The sequence below is a fragment of the Podarcis cretensis genome, assembly GCF_951804945.1.
Source record: "Podarcis cretensis genome assembly, chromosome: 10".
NCBI classification, from domain to species: Eukaryota; Metazoa; Chordata; class Lepidosauria; order Squamata; family Lacertidae; genus Podarcis; species Podarcis cretensis.
Window position 1 is genome coordinate 71,738,923 of NC_137179.1, and position 17,298 is coordinate 71,756,220.

Consider the following 17,298-nt stretch of genomic DNA (forward strand, 5'->3'; position numbering starts at 1 on the left):
AAAGCAAATCACACACTATGGGTCCCCACATAACATGTTTTAACAGGCAAACTCTGCTTCTAAAACTAATCAGGAGGCAGAGGAAGCTACAGACCTGGTCTTGGCAGATAAAAATGTAAGAGCCGTAAAAACCTTTAGATAGGCGCCAGGGATTGAATGTGATGCTACATACATACAAAGCACACATTCACTGTACATACCTCTTTAATTAAAATAGGCTGGCCAAAAAAGACTTTTAGGATTGCATTATACCATTTGAATCGAAGACATATACCATGACCACTTGCAAATGTAGAATTGTATCAAATGAAGAAGTAGAAAAGAGCAGGGAACACACTAGAATTTTCCTTCAGTGTTAACTAAATTCAGAGTTCTCGCCTTTTAGTTCAGTGCCATTCATTTAGGATTATTTGTGGTGTTCTTTATTGAATCGAAACATGAGTGAACTACGTAGTGGATTTCAGAATTAGGAGTCCCCAAACTTCACTGCTCAGTCAGTGGGAAATGGGGACACAGCTGAGTCCTCTTGCAGAATTATCTCCCTCCATGGGCAATTCACCAAGTTTGTGTGTGAAAGAGCACAGACCTCAGAGGGGAAAAGGTTCCTTGTCCCTGTTTTATGTGCTTAGTCTTACAGTAAGTGCCAATTCATGGTGGCACAGCCAAAATCCACACTATACGTGCATCAAGCTTATGTTGAAAGTCAAACTGCAGCACTGGTGTGCTTTGTACAGGATTACAGTGGTACCTCGGGTTAAGTACTTAATTCGTTCCGGAGGTCCATTCTTAACCTGAAACTGTTCTTAACCTGAAGCACCACTTTAGCTAATGGGGCCTCCTGCTGCCACTGTGCCGCCGGAGCATGATTTCTGTTCTCATTCTGAAGCAAAGTTCTTAACCCAAGGCAATATTTCTGGGTTAGCGGAGTCTGTAACCTGAAGCATATGGAACCCGAGGTACCACTGTATAGAAATCACCCTATAACTTGAAACTGAATAGCTTTTGGAATAGTAATATCTAATTTTGGAAGTCTGATCTATTATAAAGTCAATACAAAAGTTGTTGAGCAGTTAAATCGGGTGGTGGGAGTGAGTGTTATTGACATGAAGGCTGGCTGGTGGCATCCTACTAATGGCAAGTGTTTAAAGTTACTGATTGTTTGAAACTTTGTCTTACTGTGCCAAGACTTGAGTATTCTTTCTAGCTTCTCAATACTTGAAATAAATAGAACTTGCTTAGCAAATTCTACTAGATAAAAAACAATATGAACAAGGTTTTCTCTCTCTCTCATTCTAGGAACTTGTTGAAATGGTTAAAGCGAAGAAAGCTGCCCAAGAGCAAGTAGTGAATGCTGCTAAGACTAAGAAATGAGATTCTCAATGACATCTTAGTGTGTTCTGTTTTATAATAAAAGTACAAATGTATAATACGGCTTTTATTATTTATATAGATAGCTGTACACTTCTTTGTGGAAACAGAAGACAAAATGTCACGTAGTGAACTTTGTTCCACTCAGGCAGCATGCTTGGGTTTGTTCTTGAACATCAAAGCAAAGTTTTAGTGGGGGGGGAGAGAAATCAATTTGCCAGTCTTGAAAGTTCAAAGCCATCATCTCTACAAATCATCCCTTAAGCTCCAGGAAAGCTTTACGATAAATGTCAAGCACGAAGCCAGTACATTCCACTACGGAGTCTGTTGTAATCAGGGAGTTGTTCAAGTGGCCCTGAAATTTTAAAACAGAGATAATTAGAAATAGCAGACAACTTTTTAAACAAATGGCAGCTAGTACTGAAATCCTTACCGACAGCAGCAATTGCAGGGCACTTATCATAAATATACTTTGTGCAGACTTCTTTGATTGTTTGAGCATCAATTGCCTGAAATACAAAGAACACAGTAAGCCTTTAATTTGTGACCATTTTATGTGACAGTGCAAATAGCTGAAACCTAAAAACAAGTATCCATCAGCATAGCTGAGGGTGTCTATATGTTATATCAAACATTATACCAAGAAGAGCTACAGCCCATGAATTATGTAAGAATTTTGACAAACATCCAAGTTTTCCTGAGACCAGTTAGGAGCACTGAAACACAGCTCTCAACTGCTGGAACCCTACTTTTGGCCAACTCTCCTGTAGCTGAGATTTCAGCATAATCTTCAAACACTCTGCACCCACACTAGTGCAGTAAAGAAAGCCATAACTCTGGGCTATTAGGTTAAGATGGCTAAGAAAAGCACCAAACCATTCTGCTCCTTACTTCAATTCTTGCTTCAAGTTCAGGAATTGGGATTCGACGATTGTAACACAACATTTGTCGTCCAATGTCTTCACAAATGGGAGTGGAACCTAAAATTAGACATTCTTAGCATGTGTGCAAATTAATTAGACCGGACTTTTAAAAAGAAAACAATCAGATCATACCATCCAGTTGTAACAGCATGTTGGTTTTCAAAAGATTCTTCGCACGTGCAACCTCACTTTCAGTAACACTAGTACACAGTCGTATCCTAAAGACAATGAAAAATAGAAATGTGTTTTAATTTGGCTGCCAGTGTTCTTCATGATATACTTCACTGGGCTCACTAAGAACAAGCAAATGCACAATCTAGATAAATTAGAAAACAGGCCTTTATGAATAGCACATAGAACAATCACAGTTCCAGTAACCTGTTCCTGTAAGCTAACATCCCAGTGAAATAGACGGGTCAAGGCCACAAGAATTGTAGAATCATAATGTAATAAAAGTAATGTATTTCTTATACCCTGACTATCTGACTGGGTTGCCCTCTGGATGGCTAATAATGGTAGTGTTGGAAGGGACCCTGAGAGTCATCTAGTCCAACCCCCTACAATGCAGGAATTCTGCCCGCAGCTGTCCCTTGTTGGGCTCGAACCACCAACCACCTGGTTAACAGCCAGATGCACTGACCCATTGACCTGTTAGGTTTCAAACCCAGCACCAAATATGCCAGTGCATGCATGCATATTCTCCTATGCTTTGTAAAAAAAACAAGGCACAAGAGTAATTGCATGGTATCCTCTAGGTCAGGCTTTCTAGGTGCAGGATTTCACCTAGAGCAGGCATAGGCAACCTTGGCCCTCCAGATGTTTTGGGACTACAACTCCCATGATCCCTAGCTAACAGGACGAGTGGTCAGGAATGACAGGAATTGTAGTCCCAAAACATCTGGAGGGCCGAGTTTGCCTATGCCTGCTCTAGGTGAAATCCTGCACCAACTTTACGTAAGCTACTGCTCTCATGTACAGTGGTGCCTCGCAAGACGAAATTAATCTGTTCCGCGAGTCTCTTCGTCTTGCGATTTTTTCGTCTTGCGAAGCACAGCTATTAGCGGCTTAGCGGCTTTAAGAAAAAGGAAACAAACTCGCAAGACATTTCGTCTTGCAAAGCAAGCCCATAGGGAAATTCGTCTTGTGGAACAACTAAAAAAACGGAAAACTCTTTCGTCTTGCGCGTTTTTCGTCTTGCGAGGCATTCGTCTTGCGAGGTACCACTGTATGCATAAAACATTCCCCTTCAGGGCGTTTGTTGCTTTCATTCTATATCAGCTCCTTTCAGATATGGTCACTTCCTTACCATTCTCTCTGAACAAAGTGCATCATGTCCTCTATGGTTGATCCCTCACAAACCATATAGACACCCCACAGTCCAGTATCTGTGTAGCAGGTGTTGAAGGACTGGAAGCTATGACAAACGTTGCCATGGCATGCAACTTGAGCAAGCTTACTCGACAGATTCTGTTGAAATAAAAAGAGGAATATATTTGGGGTAGAATAGGTCACTTCAGTATCATGAAGCTTAGACACAAATGTCTTCATTCTAGGCACTTCTTAAATGCAGATATTTTTCTACCCCACACTCGTCCATCTACCAGCTTCTAAGTGGCAAGTGCTAATCTATCAGAACAAGTTTAGAGAACAGACAAATCTAAGCTAAAATAATGGCTGTTGGAATTGAAAGGAAACTCGGTTCAGAAGGGGCTTGATTTCTGCCAAGGACAATGTTAACATGTCGTTTTCAGGTAACTGTTGCAGGACTAACAGCAACTGGGGGAGGGGACAGAATTTGCCAAGCAAAAGCACAGGTGAAAATAATTCAATCCTTTCGCTGACCACAAAGCTTTTAACCTAATAATATCTCCATATCACATCAGCTTTTGCTCTTAAGTGGCAGGAAAATGGATCTACAGGACTCAAGGACTGACTTATTTTCAAATAGCTATAGGAAGTAGCAATTGTCTCCGTTTACAAAAAAAAAAAAAAAAAAGATGCTGCTCAAACTGGGCTCATCTTTCGCAAGGAGACTGTATAGACACAACACTGCAACAATCCTTTACTTGAAACTGGTTAGTAATGTTGAGGCTAACTCACCACGCCCCCTCCGAAGGAACGATCCCAGTTGCCTATCAGAGTATTTGCCACCATAAGAGGAATGGTGTCCGGGTGACACCAGCCGGCTGCTTCAACAGCTATCGCAATGTGGGCCAGAGGCATCTTGTCATCTCGAACACGAATCTGATAAAGCACCACAAACAAAAGGTTTCAGATACCTTTCAAACAGGCCGTGAAGAACCTCAGGCCCTGGGGCGAAATGCCACAACCTCAACCATCTCGGCCACACACCTCTTTCTCCAGGCCGTACCCCTCTCCAACACAACTTTGCACCCTCCTTGAGTGCAAAGTTTTTGCCCGGCTGGAATGAGCCCATGAACTTTGCCCAGATGGATGGAGGGTGAACAGTCTAGTTAGAAACTAGCCTACTGTAATAAAGGTCCTTCACCTCTGCCTCTAGCTTCACCTACCATTGACATGTGGCCTTTGGAAGTCTGCCCAGGAGGGGATGTGGACCTCTGTCTGAAAAAGGCAGCCCCTTCCCTGCTTTAATGTAACAGCCAAAATGGATGGAAGCTAAAAAGACACACACACACACACACACACACAGCCAAATTTGCCTAATAAACTAAATCAATTGTACAGCTTTTATTTCCACTACAGTGGTGCCTCGCAAGACGAAAAGAATCCGTTCCACGAGTCTCTTCGTCTAGCAGTTTTTTCGTCTTGCAAAGCATCCCTATTAGCGGATTAGCGGCTATTAGCGGCTTAGTGGCAAAGCGGCTAAGCGGCTATTAGCGGCTTAGAAAAAGGGGGGGGAAGCGAAAAAAATCGCAAGACTCGCAAGACGTTTTCGTCTTGCGAAGCAAGCCCATAGAGAAATTCGTCTTGCGAAGCGCCTCGAAAAACGGAAAACCCTTTCGTCTAGCGGGTTTTTTGTCTTGCGAGGCATTCGTCTTGCGGGGCACCACTGTATAATGGCTCTGTAATAATGTCTAAACAAGACAACACAGCAACTTAGCAGAGGTTAAATGAGAAATGGATGGAAAGTCAAAGCGGCAAAAGAAACAGGCCAGAAATCCCATGAGTGCTGTAATGCAACACTAATGGTGCTTCAAAGATGCTGACCTCCTCTGCTCCTTTATCAGGTTTCTCAGCAGCTTTTGCAGCCAAACCAGAATCTCAGCTAACCCGATACCTTCTATAACTATTGCATTATCAGTGTTTTTTCACGCTGCAGCTGTCTGGGAGGGAGGGAAAGGCCTCAACTTACTTCACTGCCCGTGAACCGGCAAGGGGGCAAAGGTGGCGCTCCTCCTTTTGCAACAGGCGGCAAGTTACCAAAATGGTACTTGGCTAGTTCAAGCAATTCGTCATGAGCGACTCCTAAATGAGAAGCATGTCAGTTTAGGGGTGATACATGTAAATGAATCAGACAAAAAAAGCAATTAAGTGCTTCATTTTAGAATCCAAAGTAATACTCGGCTAAACATTGACTATTTTATCCTTTCTGATTCTGAACAGTGGCAAGATGTACTTCTTAGTTGTGTAAACATCACAAATACCACAAACACTCTATAGATTGTACAACAGCAGCAGCATACCTCCCGCAGCAGCAAGTACCATTCTGGGTCCTTTATAATGTGTTGTAATATACTCCACCAAGTCATTACGGTTAATGGACCTACAAGCAGATCAGCAAAACAGCGAGAAAGAAAAAAATATGATGCACAGAAGGGCAACAGAACAAGATAACTTGTCTACAGTTGAAAGCAGCATGCCACCGTATGAAGCAAAATTGCTTCTGATGTTCAATATGTATAATTTGGGAGGAGGGAAGGGCCTTGCTGCTGTTTGCCATGCTACTTTTCAAGAAGAGTCCACCAGGGGCACAGTCCCCATACATGGTTTTTATGGCCAGGAGCTCTCAGGAGAGAAGTGAAACTAACAAGCTCCTGTACACTAAGAACAGACTGCAGAAGAGCAGAGGATTCCAATTCTGAAACATTTAAACTTAGAACCAACTAGTTGATTGCTATGGAGAAGAATTACAAGGATTTGTGTCACCTTCCACTATTCATGTTACAATATCCAATTAAGAGTGGAAATAGAAATTGTTACCTGGAAATACTGCATTTTTCTCCAGGTACAAAGTGCAACACATAGTATACTTGGCAAAAAAAATGCAATAGGTCTGCCAGGAAAAAAGCCCACCCTGTAATTTCAAGAATGAGATGGACAACAATTTCAATTAACTTTCAATTAAGAATAATGAACTGTGCAGAAAGGTTGGAACATTGTATTCTTTGGCTCACTGAGAGCTCGATTCCCTGCCCCCCCCCCCCAAATAGTAATCTTTGCTTTGAAAACTGTAGTATCATTTAAGGTTTTAGCAGGGAGCACAGCTATCATATACCCTTGACCAAAGAATGGTACACTCCTATCTGGGATGGTCATCCTCTCCCACTGAGTGCACAGCTTTGGGAGGGAGGGAGGGATGCATTGTGGAGCCGTGAGGGAGGAAGGGGGCACCAGATAAGTTGAATCAACCCTGGTGACTAATACGAGTGACAGATGTCGCAGCCAGATTGCCCTCACATAATAAAACGACTAGACTATAAAATATCATTTAAGAATTGGAGCAACGAAAAGGAGGCATACTTTATGTTTTCTGTGGGTCCTAATATGGTGCGTCCCAGTGCTGTATTTTGATAAGCTGTGGCATGAAGATAGTCAAAGACAACTTCCTGTAAATTAGTCTCAACTTCTTGCATTTCTCGAAGGATCACTCCTCGCTCCCGTTCAATCTCTGCCTCCCCAAGTGTGCTGTTCTGTATGATATCAGCAAGAATCTCCACAGCTGGAAGTAAAATAAGAAAGAAATACATCTTTTTAGAAAGAAATTGGGGAAATGACAATTTTATATTTAGAAACAGCCAGGAAATGGGAGGGGGGTGCATAACTTTGTGCTCTGGATTTCAATTTATTTAAAATAATATCCTTGTCACAAGATCCAGATTTGGAGCCAAATATGGTACACGATAAACCACAGCTTACTCTGCAGATGTGAATCACACCCAAGTTGCTCATTCTTTTGGTGTTGGGAGGAAACTAACCACAATCCTTGGCTATCTCAGCAGGGATCATAGTTTGTTTCACTCTATACAAAAACAATGATAAGCAAAAGTTTGTTCCTAGATTACCAATTGTGGTTTCTTTCTTCCACGCATTCGCAGGGAAAAGTGAAGTCACACAAATCAGGCATGCGCAGTAAGCCATGGTTTATAGCTAACCGTGATGTGCAAACATGGTCATGAAGTATACTTTCAAGGTTCAACTCTTGCGCACTCTTATTTGGGAGGAAGACCCACAGAAATCAAGACTTATTTCCAAATAAATCAAGACTACTTCCAAATTAATTATTACAGTCAGGCCTCAATTTTAAAAATAGTATAGAAAGTATGACACAGAAAGGCATAAATAAATCAAGCCCAGCACACAGGGGTCCCCACCTTGGTGTTTTTGCCGATGTTGAACAGCCAGTTAATCTACTTTCAAGATCAGTTCCTTAGGAGATAAAATCTAAATTCCCAAACTCACAATTACCTCTTGGCAGGTCTTTTGAGAAAGCCTTTGCATAATATACAGTTTGTTCTCTTGATGTATAAGCATTAAGGTGAGCTCCCATGTTTTCAATCTCCAGTTCCAGATCCAACTGGGACCTTTTTTTTGTCCCCTGCAATTTAGATAGATATTATTCAAGCTGTAGATAAGAAATAAAACAGTAAGAGTACCTTGGTGGAAAAGAAGGAGATAATTGTGATATGACGTGCTGTATTTCTTTATCAGAAATAAACAATGTAGTTTTCCTACATCAGGGACCCCAAATTGATCTGGTCTGCCAAGTTTGTCATGGATGTCTACTGGATTATCTATTTCCAGTTTGTCAATAATAACTAGGGCAGGTGTTTAAGGCACCTGCCTCACATAGTGTGTGGTCTATGACAGGCTTCCTCAGCCTCGGCCCTCCAGATGTTTTTGGTCTACAACTCCCATGATCCCTGTCACTGGATAGCTCAGTTGGTTCGAGCGTGGTGCTGATAACACCATGGTTGCAGGTTCGATCCCCATAAGGGACAGCTGCATATTGGGATTGGACTTAGATGATCCTCAGGGTCCCTTCCAATTCTACAGTTTCATGATTTCATGATCCCTAGCCAGTAGGACCAGTGGTCAGGGATGATGGGAGTTGCAGTCCCAAAACATCTGGAGGGCCAAGGTTGAGGAAGCCTATGAGTTGAATTTGATCAAAGAATGGTTTTAGACATCAGGAAAAATACTGCAGTCACCTGACACACGGTCCCAGCACATGCCGAGAACAGCCACATATATGTGCGCCCAATATTATTAAGCATAAATTCTAGTTGCTTGGGTCCTGGTTACTGTGTGGTTTTACATGACATCGTGAAGGAGCCGAAGTCCGCCTAAGAAAAGGGACTCAAAGGTCATTTTTCTGGTAAGTCCCCAAATGGTTTATGGAGACCTCTTCCCCGAGATACCAAAGACTTAGTTTTTTTTAGGTTTTTTTATTGGAAACTGTATGTGATGTGATTTCAACTAGCCTTTGTTGGGTGGGGCCAAGGTTACTTTACGTACTATTATAGATTTCATAATTTTAAACAATGCATTACCTGCCTTGTGCATAATATACAGAGCAGGCTAAACCTACAGAGCAGGTATAGAAGTTAGCTAACAAATTTGAGGACAAAATGATTATCTGCATCTAAAATAGGTAGGTACAGTCCCCCAGGTCTAAATGAACAAAAATGTATATCCCCAGGGTCTATCATAATGTAACACACAACACAATATTTTATTTGTTTACTCAGAAGTTAGTCCCACCAAGTTCAACGAAACTTACTTTCAGGTAAGTGGATAAAAAATTGCAAGGCTACACTTCTGTTATGTTGCTGGAATCTCAGGAGTCACCCAAAATTTAAGATATAATGTGTCAAAACTAATTCCTGTACTACTTGACCTATCACTCTCAATATTTTTAAAAGCCCTGTTTTCTTAAGAAAGATAAAAAATTGTCTCAATCTGGTCCATAAGCTCTTATTTGATTAAAATAAACCAGTTTGTACGGCTCACTCCCCAAACAACGAAGATGACCAGAAATATACTCGACCACCTTTGAGTTTTACAACCTCTAGATGGAGCAAACAGAAATAGTTCTTGAATTAAAAAAAATACGTATGATCTGAAGTCTTGTATGGTTGTCTTGTATGATTTGCAGGCAAGCTTTCAGTGTACAGACTGCCCAATCTCCTGGCACAACCCAGCATGCCCCCTTAATGCAGATAGATCTCCATGCTTTTGCCGCAACTGTTATGTGGGACCACTGCGTCACATGCTCTAAAAAGCTTTCTGCAAGTATGGCGTGTCATGATGGAGTTGCATACCTCACCAGAATGGAGCACCCACTAGGCGTGATGCAGCACCCTTTAATGCAAGGAGCAAAGTCTTCCTAGAGATTATGATGGTTGCGCAGTCAGCAGATTTCACAGGCCACAACATACAATACAAATGGGCTAGATCCTTCAGAAGAGCAATCAAAGAACTTCATCAGCTTCATCCGGCTGATAAGCTGTAAAGTAACTACCCATCCTTTAACCTTGGTGGCTACTTTCAAAACCATTAAGCATTAAATACTTGGGCCAAGGTTATTTCACCACAGCTGCCTTTATTGGAACAAGATCTAGATTGCTTACATGCTTTGACACTGCTTTCTAGTTTTCCAATCTGAAGCTAGGCATAAGGTCTGCTACTGAATTAAAGATGAACACAAATTAATATTTAATTGGAAAAACAGCATGGGAAAGTTACTTTGAGAACTTGCCTTAAAAGCCATATGCTCCAGGAAGTGAGCTGTTCCATTGTTTTTCTCATTTTCGTATCTGCTTCCAGCGTCAATCCAAAGTCCCACCTCATTCAAAACAAATCATTAGTCTTACCAACCAATAAAACACAGACTGAGATTCAATATGCTGTGGAGGCAGAGTGCTCATATCTTTCAAAGGGGCTGGTCGAGAGCCTGACCAGACTGCAAGGTGGTGAGGTGAGCATGAAGGTGGAGGGGCACAGGAAGCAGTGGGCGCTGATGGGAGCGGTGGCCGAGGCCCAGGCCAGGGAGGAAGAGTCTGCTCCCACAGAGGGGGAGGAGGTGGCTGCAGAAGAGTCTGAGCCAGGGTTGCCCCAACAGCGCCTCCGCTCGGCACTCCTGGCACTGGCCTCACCAGTGGCGGGAGGAATATGGCCAGCAGGCAACTGCGGGGCACATGAGGGCAGCCCCAAGGTCTCCCAGTCTGGGTGCCTGCCAGTGTGCCTCCCAGCCTGGCTGAGAGGCAGGGAGGGGAGGAGCAGCGCTGCCACCACCACCACCCAAGGAGGGAGGAAGAGGAAGACAGGAAAGTGCCCAAGGAAGCACACCTCCACACCAGCTGCCCGGTCCACCAGCAGGCAGCAATACTTGCCCTGCCCCAGACACCAGCAACACACGTTGCCCCTCTGGTGTGTGGAAGAGGCATTGATTCTGCAAGGCTGCATTAGGATAATGCAATGGCAACCCGGACTCAGGAATGCTCCCATTGCAACCACACTGCACCACAAAATCACCACCTGATAATTATCAATGTATTATCATATTGCTGGTGCATAGTGGATCCATCCCATTGATCCACTTTGGTATCTTGGGTCAATTTCCAACATCAGAATACCAGCACTGGTGACAACGACTGATATTTCCCATGAGAACAGTTTCCCTGCTGATGCAGCGATCAAAGCAATTAGGCCTTAATATAAACAACTATTCTACAAGCCAGGAAAGTTTACATTAAAATCGCCTGCATAAGTAAAGCGTACCCTTAATGCAGCATCATAAATATTTACTAGGAAGCCTTAGCATTTAAATTTTCCTTCAGTAAGGATGCTATTATTGTTATTTTCAAAACCAACTTACCATTATTTGAAAAGGCAAAGATTCAGAAGGCCAGGGGAGTATTTCACTCACAACTGTTACTTACTGTGCATGTTGAAATCCCAGAATCTTCAGACGCTACCCTCAAGCCGTTATCTAGAGAAGATACCTTCGTCTCAGGAACATTTAGGACAATTTGAGATACTGCCTTGGTAGCTCTGAATCTGCTTCTCCCAAGATGTACAGACTATTGGAAAAAGTGGCCAGTGAGGAGTATTATACAAATCCTTATCTTCACTTACAAGGAAGTAAAGCATGTTTATAAAATTATGTGAGAGCAAACAGAGTTCCAGTTACTGTTCTATGAGAGTTTAAGACAATAAATGGTCCCAAAACTTTGTTCAGTATTTTCTATCTACAGAGAAAAATACTGGGAAGCAAACCTATGTGGAGCCCTCACTTTAGGGTTGTTGAGATAACCCTCTCAAACGTTAAAAGAATGCAAAAGGGAGCGACCAGATTGTGTGGGCTGGCTTTTCTGCTTGCCCCCTATTACCAGAGCTTCTCTGTGCGAGGGATAATTCAGAGCCCCCACATGAAATAGCTCTATGCATGTGGCTACATATGGCCCCTTCTCAAAGTTGCTGGAAGCACAGCCAGATGGAACATCCATAGAAGAAAGAGCCGGCCCACATCCTTAAAATTTAACGCATGAGAGGATTCGTGTGAACCCCCCTTTTTATTATCCGTCACAACCGAAGGACATATGGTTACTGAGTGATGAGAGTAATGTGTTGTAAGATACAATATTCACTATTGCTTTGGTGTGTTTGGGGGCACATTCGGATACTGAAACTAGGCTTCGACACGAAGGCCACACTTGATAGGAAGACCTAGCTCCTTTCCCCAGCATTACCCTTTAAATAAAGCATTCACGTTGGAAAAGGTGAAGAACAACGACTGCCCTCTTGACCAAGCTACCTCCTGACCATCACCGCTGGACGCTGACAACGCAGAAAGAACTAGGAGCTGGATGAGGGTCAGTATCCATTCATAGGGTGGGGAGCATCCCTCCTCACAACAGGGCATGGGCTGTTCCCCAGCACAGGGCAAAACAACCACCACCACCTATATTTGTAGGGGTACATACAGAGCAGATACATTAAAAAGTCACTGCACCAAAAGGAATAATTGTGAAAAATAATAAATATGGGGGGGGGGGGGACGGCCAAATTTTGTCCTTGCTCAGGGCAGCCCTGCTCACAACACCTTGTGAAGAGTTAAGAGGTACCAGGCGACATCCCAATGCCCCCAGCGAAACTTAAATCAACAGCACGGACTACAATTCCCATCAGGCGGTATGGACTATATGGAACTGGCAGAAATGACTGGCAGAATCCGAGACCAAGGAGAAGAGCTGGTGGAAGAAGATTGGAAGAAATTTAAAGTTTATCTACAGAAACATTGTAAAATTAAGGAATGTTAGAAGGATGTTGGAATGAAGTAATGTGGTTTTAGCAGAAATTATATAAAGGATTAAGTAAAAATGGATTGTTAATTGGTGAAAGAACAGAACGTAAAATCATAGTATATTAAGATAAATCATTAGGATAGAAATAAAGATGGAAAGGATTTGCTGAAATATCTAATTGAATTAGAATACAAAAAAGGGAGGTGTGAGGAGGTCAAGGAAATAAGCAAAGGAAAGAAAGTTATGTAAAGAATTGATTTGTTGTTGTTTTTTAATTATCTGCATCTTTTTTTCTTTCTTTTTTCCCTTTGTTCTTGTATTGCTCTGTATCTTTTTCTGCTTAAATATGTTCCTTATTTTTTCTTTTTGTAACCTTTAAAATCTCATTAAAAACCTATTGGGGGAAAAAATACAATTCCCATCAGGCGGCGCGCTACCGACTCCATCAGCGCGGAGCAAATACCAGGGGGAAGCCACGCGCACCTAGACCGCCAGAAAACTACGAGCCCCAGCATGCCTTGCGCGGCGACCAGACAGGCAAGCGCGCCTCTCGTTCCGGCAGCAGCTGCCTCAGGGGCCCGAAGGCTCGGCAGCCGTTGGCCGGCGGAGCTTCGGTCACTCACCCGTTTTCCTAAGGCTGAGTTCCGCGAAAGAAGGAGGAGGCCCGGGCAGGCCCACAGGAGACGCCGACCCGCGGCCGCCGCCATTTTCCTGCCCTTACCCGAGCGGTCAGCGTTTCCGGAAGAGAGTCACGAGGGGAGGAAGCGCGGGGGCGGGGTCGTTGCGCAACAGGGAAAGGTCGCCGAGGCGGAAGCGCCCCGTGTACTTCTGTTCCGCTTTCGCGCTCTATCAAACGCCTTTCCTTGATTTTTTCAAAATGATGTCAAATATTCCCCCGCCGACCAGGGCCGGCTCACCCATGAGGCGAGGCGAGGCGAGGCAGGATCGTAGCATCTTAAAAGTTGGAAGGGACCCCCGAGGGTCATCTATTCTAGCCCAACCCCCTGCCAAGCAGGAATCCCAGCTAAAGCATCAATCCAGTCTCTGCTGAAAAACCTCCAAGGAAGAAGACCGGTCCACTGCGTAACAGCTCTTATTGTCAGAAACAGATAGGTAGCCGTGTTGGTCTGCCATAGTCAAAACAAAATAAAAAAAATTCCTTCCAGTAGCACCTTAAAGACCAACTAAGTTAGTTCTTGGTATGAGCTTTCGTGTGCATGCACACTTCTTCAGATACACTGAAACAGAAGTCACCAGACCCTTCTATATAGTGAGAAGGTGGGGAGGGGTATTACTCAGAAGGGTGGTGGGATTGGGTGATTGGCAGATAGCTGTGATGAGCCTGTTGACGACTCTTAACGACTGCAATAGGTCTTACAGGAAAAAGCAAGGGGTGAGAAGGTGAAAAATGGCTTTGTCATGTATAATGAGATAAGAATCCAACGTCTTTGTTCAGACCAGGTCTCTCCATGGTTTTAAGTTTGGTGATAAGTTGCAGGCTCATCACAGCTATCTGCCAATCACCCAATCCCACCACCCTTCTGAGTAATACCCCTCCCCACCTTCTCACTATATAGAAGGGTCTGGTGACTTCTGTTTCAGTGTATCTGAAGAAGTGTGCATGCACACGAAAGCCCATACCAAGAACTAACTTAGTTGGTCTTTAAGGTGCTACTGGAAGGAATTTTTTTATTTTGTATTGTCAGAAAGTTTTCCCTGATGTTTAGTCAGAATCTCCTTTCTGGTAACTTGAAGCCATTGGTTCCATTCCCACCCTCAAGAGAAAACCAACTTGCCCATATTCCATGTGAACATTCCTTGCGATATTTGAAGGTGGCTATCATATCTCCTCTCAATCTCCTCTTTTCCAGGCTAAACATACCTGGCTCCTTCAACTGTTCTTCATAAGGCTTGGTTTCCAGACCATTTTATCATCTTGGTTGCCCTCCTCTGTACATGTTCCAGCTTGTCAATATCCTTAAATTCTGCTGCCCAAAACTGGACACAGTATTCCAGGTGGGGTCTGACTAAGGAACAATAGAGTGGTACTATTACTTCCTTTGATTTGGACACTATACTTCTCTTGACACAGTCTAGAATAGCATTAGGGTTTTTTGCTGCTGCATCACACTATTGACTCATGTTAAGTTTGTGGTTCACCAAGACCCCTAGATCTTTTTCACATGTACTGCTAGTAAGCCATGTGCCCCCCCCCACTCTATATTTGTGCATTTGGTTCTTCCTGCCTAAGTGCAGAACCTTACATTTGTCCCTGTTGAAATTCATTTCGTTAGCTTGGCCCAGTTCTCCAGTCTGTTAAGATCATTTTGAATTCTGATTCTGTCTTCTGCAATATTAGCTACCCCTCCCAGTCTGGTGTAATCTGAAAATTTGATGAGCCTCCCCTCACTTCCAATATCCAAGTCTCTTATAAAGATGCTGAACAATAATGGGCCTGGGACAGAACCCTGTGGTACCCCACTTGTCACTTTTTTCCAGGATGATGATTACTGTTGCTTCTTCCACCTTCTGGGAGTTTAAATTGTTAGCGACGCAATGGAGGAATTTGCCGAACCTTAAATTCTTAGCACAGTTTGAGTTCCAACAAATATCAGGGAAGTTTAAGCTTCCCATGAATACTATTATCTCTCCTTTTTTATTGTTTGGTAATCTGCTCTATGAACACATCATCCAAGTCTTAAGTCTGACTTGGTCTACAGCAGACGCCTACATTAAGGTCACTGTTGTTTCTGTGGCTGAGACGTTTGACACACTTCTAAATCGGCACACCACTATTGTATTTGCTGTCAGTGTGCTTATTTTAACTGGAAGGGCATACCATTTTTATCTTTTAAAAATATCAATATAATTTTAATTATTTTAAATCAGGGATGGGGAACTTGTGGCCTTCTAGATGTTGTTGGCAAGCTCCCATCACTCTCAAGTCACCATGGCCACAGATTCTCCATCTACATTTTAAAGTATATTAATATTCTATTGGATTTTTTTAAAGTTAAAAATGGCATGCTCAGGTGAGTTGATTCTTTAACACCCTCTAGTGTGGACATATCTTGTGGAATTAGATGCCATAAGATATGATGGTGGTACTAGCTTAGGCGACTTTAAAAGGGGATTAGATAAAGGTTTGGATTTGGTTACCTACCGTGAGAAATAGGACGCTGGACTAGATGGAGCTTTGGTCTAATCCAGTAGAACTCTTTATGTTCTTAGGGATAAACATTCACAAACTAGAGTCCTGAGCTCACTTCATCAGATTACTGAATATTGTTCTAAGATGGTATTTGTGGGTGTGTGACACATACAGTTGCAGAGGAAAACATTGTAAACCAAGGGGCTAAAAATCCAACAGTATTGAGATTGTTCATAATTTGGAGTTATCTTGAAGCTTTTATTCTGCTTTATTTATACACAGGGTAAACTTGTAATTAACTCTGCTTCTAAATTGCTGTGTCCAAAAGACTTGTCCACTTAGAGGTATTAGCTGTTATGCCTCAGAATGAGAAAAGAGCCCTTCATTATTCTCTGGCAATTTTCCTCACCTTCATCTTTTAAACATATCTGAAGCAGAGGCAAATTAAGGATTTGTAATCTTAAGTGTTTCTGCCTCACAGTGTCTGTAGGTAGCTGCTTCATTGAACTTTAAGTCCTGCTTTTAGGCAATGTCTAGATTTAATTTGCTGAAGCTAAGGAAATTTTCTACTGAGACTAATGCTACCATTTTCCTGGATGGAATCTACCCATTTGAAGTGCTACACAAATGTTGCGCTTGCACAACCCCTTCAGGGATAAACTGACAAGTTACTGAACTATATATTCTGATAATGATTATTCTAAGTAATTGAATTAAAGTAACACTCATAAAGTGTAAACCTTTGTATTCACAATTTAGACATTATTGCCGAAGTATTTTATGTAAATTCAATAGGTGAGATTGTACAATATCTTACATTTTATGGAAATTGTTTGGCAAAGTTACATCTATTGAACAGCTGCTCATTATCATCTTCTGAATTTCATTTTATTATCTGTGCCTTGGTTCCCAACCAATTAAACAGCACACAGTTTTTCTTTCCCATGGCTGATTAATGGAAAGTAACTACATAAAGCCTTCAGGCCACTGACATTGATTCTTTGTTCTTGCGAGTTGTAAGGATTTTTTTTCCTAAGGAATGAGGAGGGATCATTGCTGTCTCAAGCTGTAATGTCAGGGCTCTTCATTAACTGGGTGCTTATTTTGAGGACAATTGTTAGCATTTTCACAACCCCTAAAAGAAAATATTACCTCCTCATCCTGTTTTCCCTCATAATTCTTAGCAAACTGCATCATCAACTCAGTAATTTTAAAGCACCAGTAAAAGGGATGTCATTGTCTGCTTTTAATGGATTAATTTCACCTCTAATACTGTTGTTGTGGTCATCACAGGAGCTCATGGAGTTTTTTTTAATTATAAGTTAATTTAGATGACACATTGCCATTC

The 17,298-nt window shown here is 42.4% G+C and overlaps 2 protein-coding genes across 2 annotated transcripts in view; one reads left to right on the forward strand and one right to left on the reverse strand.

Moving 5' to 3' along the window:
• The window catches only part of DNAJC2 (DnaJ heat shock protein family (Hsp40) member C2), a 16,105-nt gene extending 14,678 nt beyond the window's left edge, over nucleotides 1-1,427 (forward strand). The window contains exon 17 of the mRNA XM_079993670.1: nucleotides 1,297-1,427. Within this exon, the coding sequence (XP_079849796.1) occupies nucleotides 1,297-1,371 (75 nt within the window). The 3' untranslated portion in view covers nucleotides 1,372-1,427. The remainder of the gene's footprint in view (nucleotides 1-1,296) is intronic.
• PMPCB (peptidase, mitochondrial processing subunit beta) lies at nucleotides 1,423-13,531 on the reverse strand. The gene is made up of 13 exons (XM_079993685.1): nucleotides 13,423-13,531; nucleotides 11,435-11,575; nucleotides 10,252-10,338; nucleotides 7,959-8,088; nucleotides 7,014-7,212; nucleotides 5,957-6,036; nucleotides 5,626-5,738; nucleotides 4,392-4,535; nucleotides 3,598-3,758; nucleotides 2,424-2,509; nucleotides 2,260-2,348; nucleotides 1,802-1,877; nucleotides 1,423-1,723 (listed from the first exon to the last, which is right to left on the reverse strand). The coding sequence occupies exons 1-13, from the start codon at nucleotides 13,504-13,506 to the stop codon at nucleotides 1,659-1,661; spliced, it is 1,455 nt and encodes a 484-aa protein (XP_079849811.1). The 5' UTR covers nucleotides 13,507-13,531; the 3' UTR covers nucleotides 1,423-1,658.
• Nucleotides 13,532-17,298: the final 3,767 nt, after the last annotated feature.

Coding starts and splice junctions, on each gene's coding strand:
- PMPCB (XM_079993685.1), bottom strand. CDS start 13,506: ATGGCGGCGGCCGCGGGTCGGCGTCTCCTGTGGGCCTGCCCGGGCCTC. Junction 11,576..13,422: donor ACTCAGCCTTAGGAAAACGG/GTGAGTGACCGA, acceptor TTTTTCCAATAG/TCTGTACATCTTGGGAGAAG. Junction 4,536..5,625: donor GCCGGTTCACGGGCAGTGAA/GTAAGTTGAGGC, acceptor GTGCTTTATCAG/ATTCGTGTTCGAGATGACAA.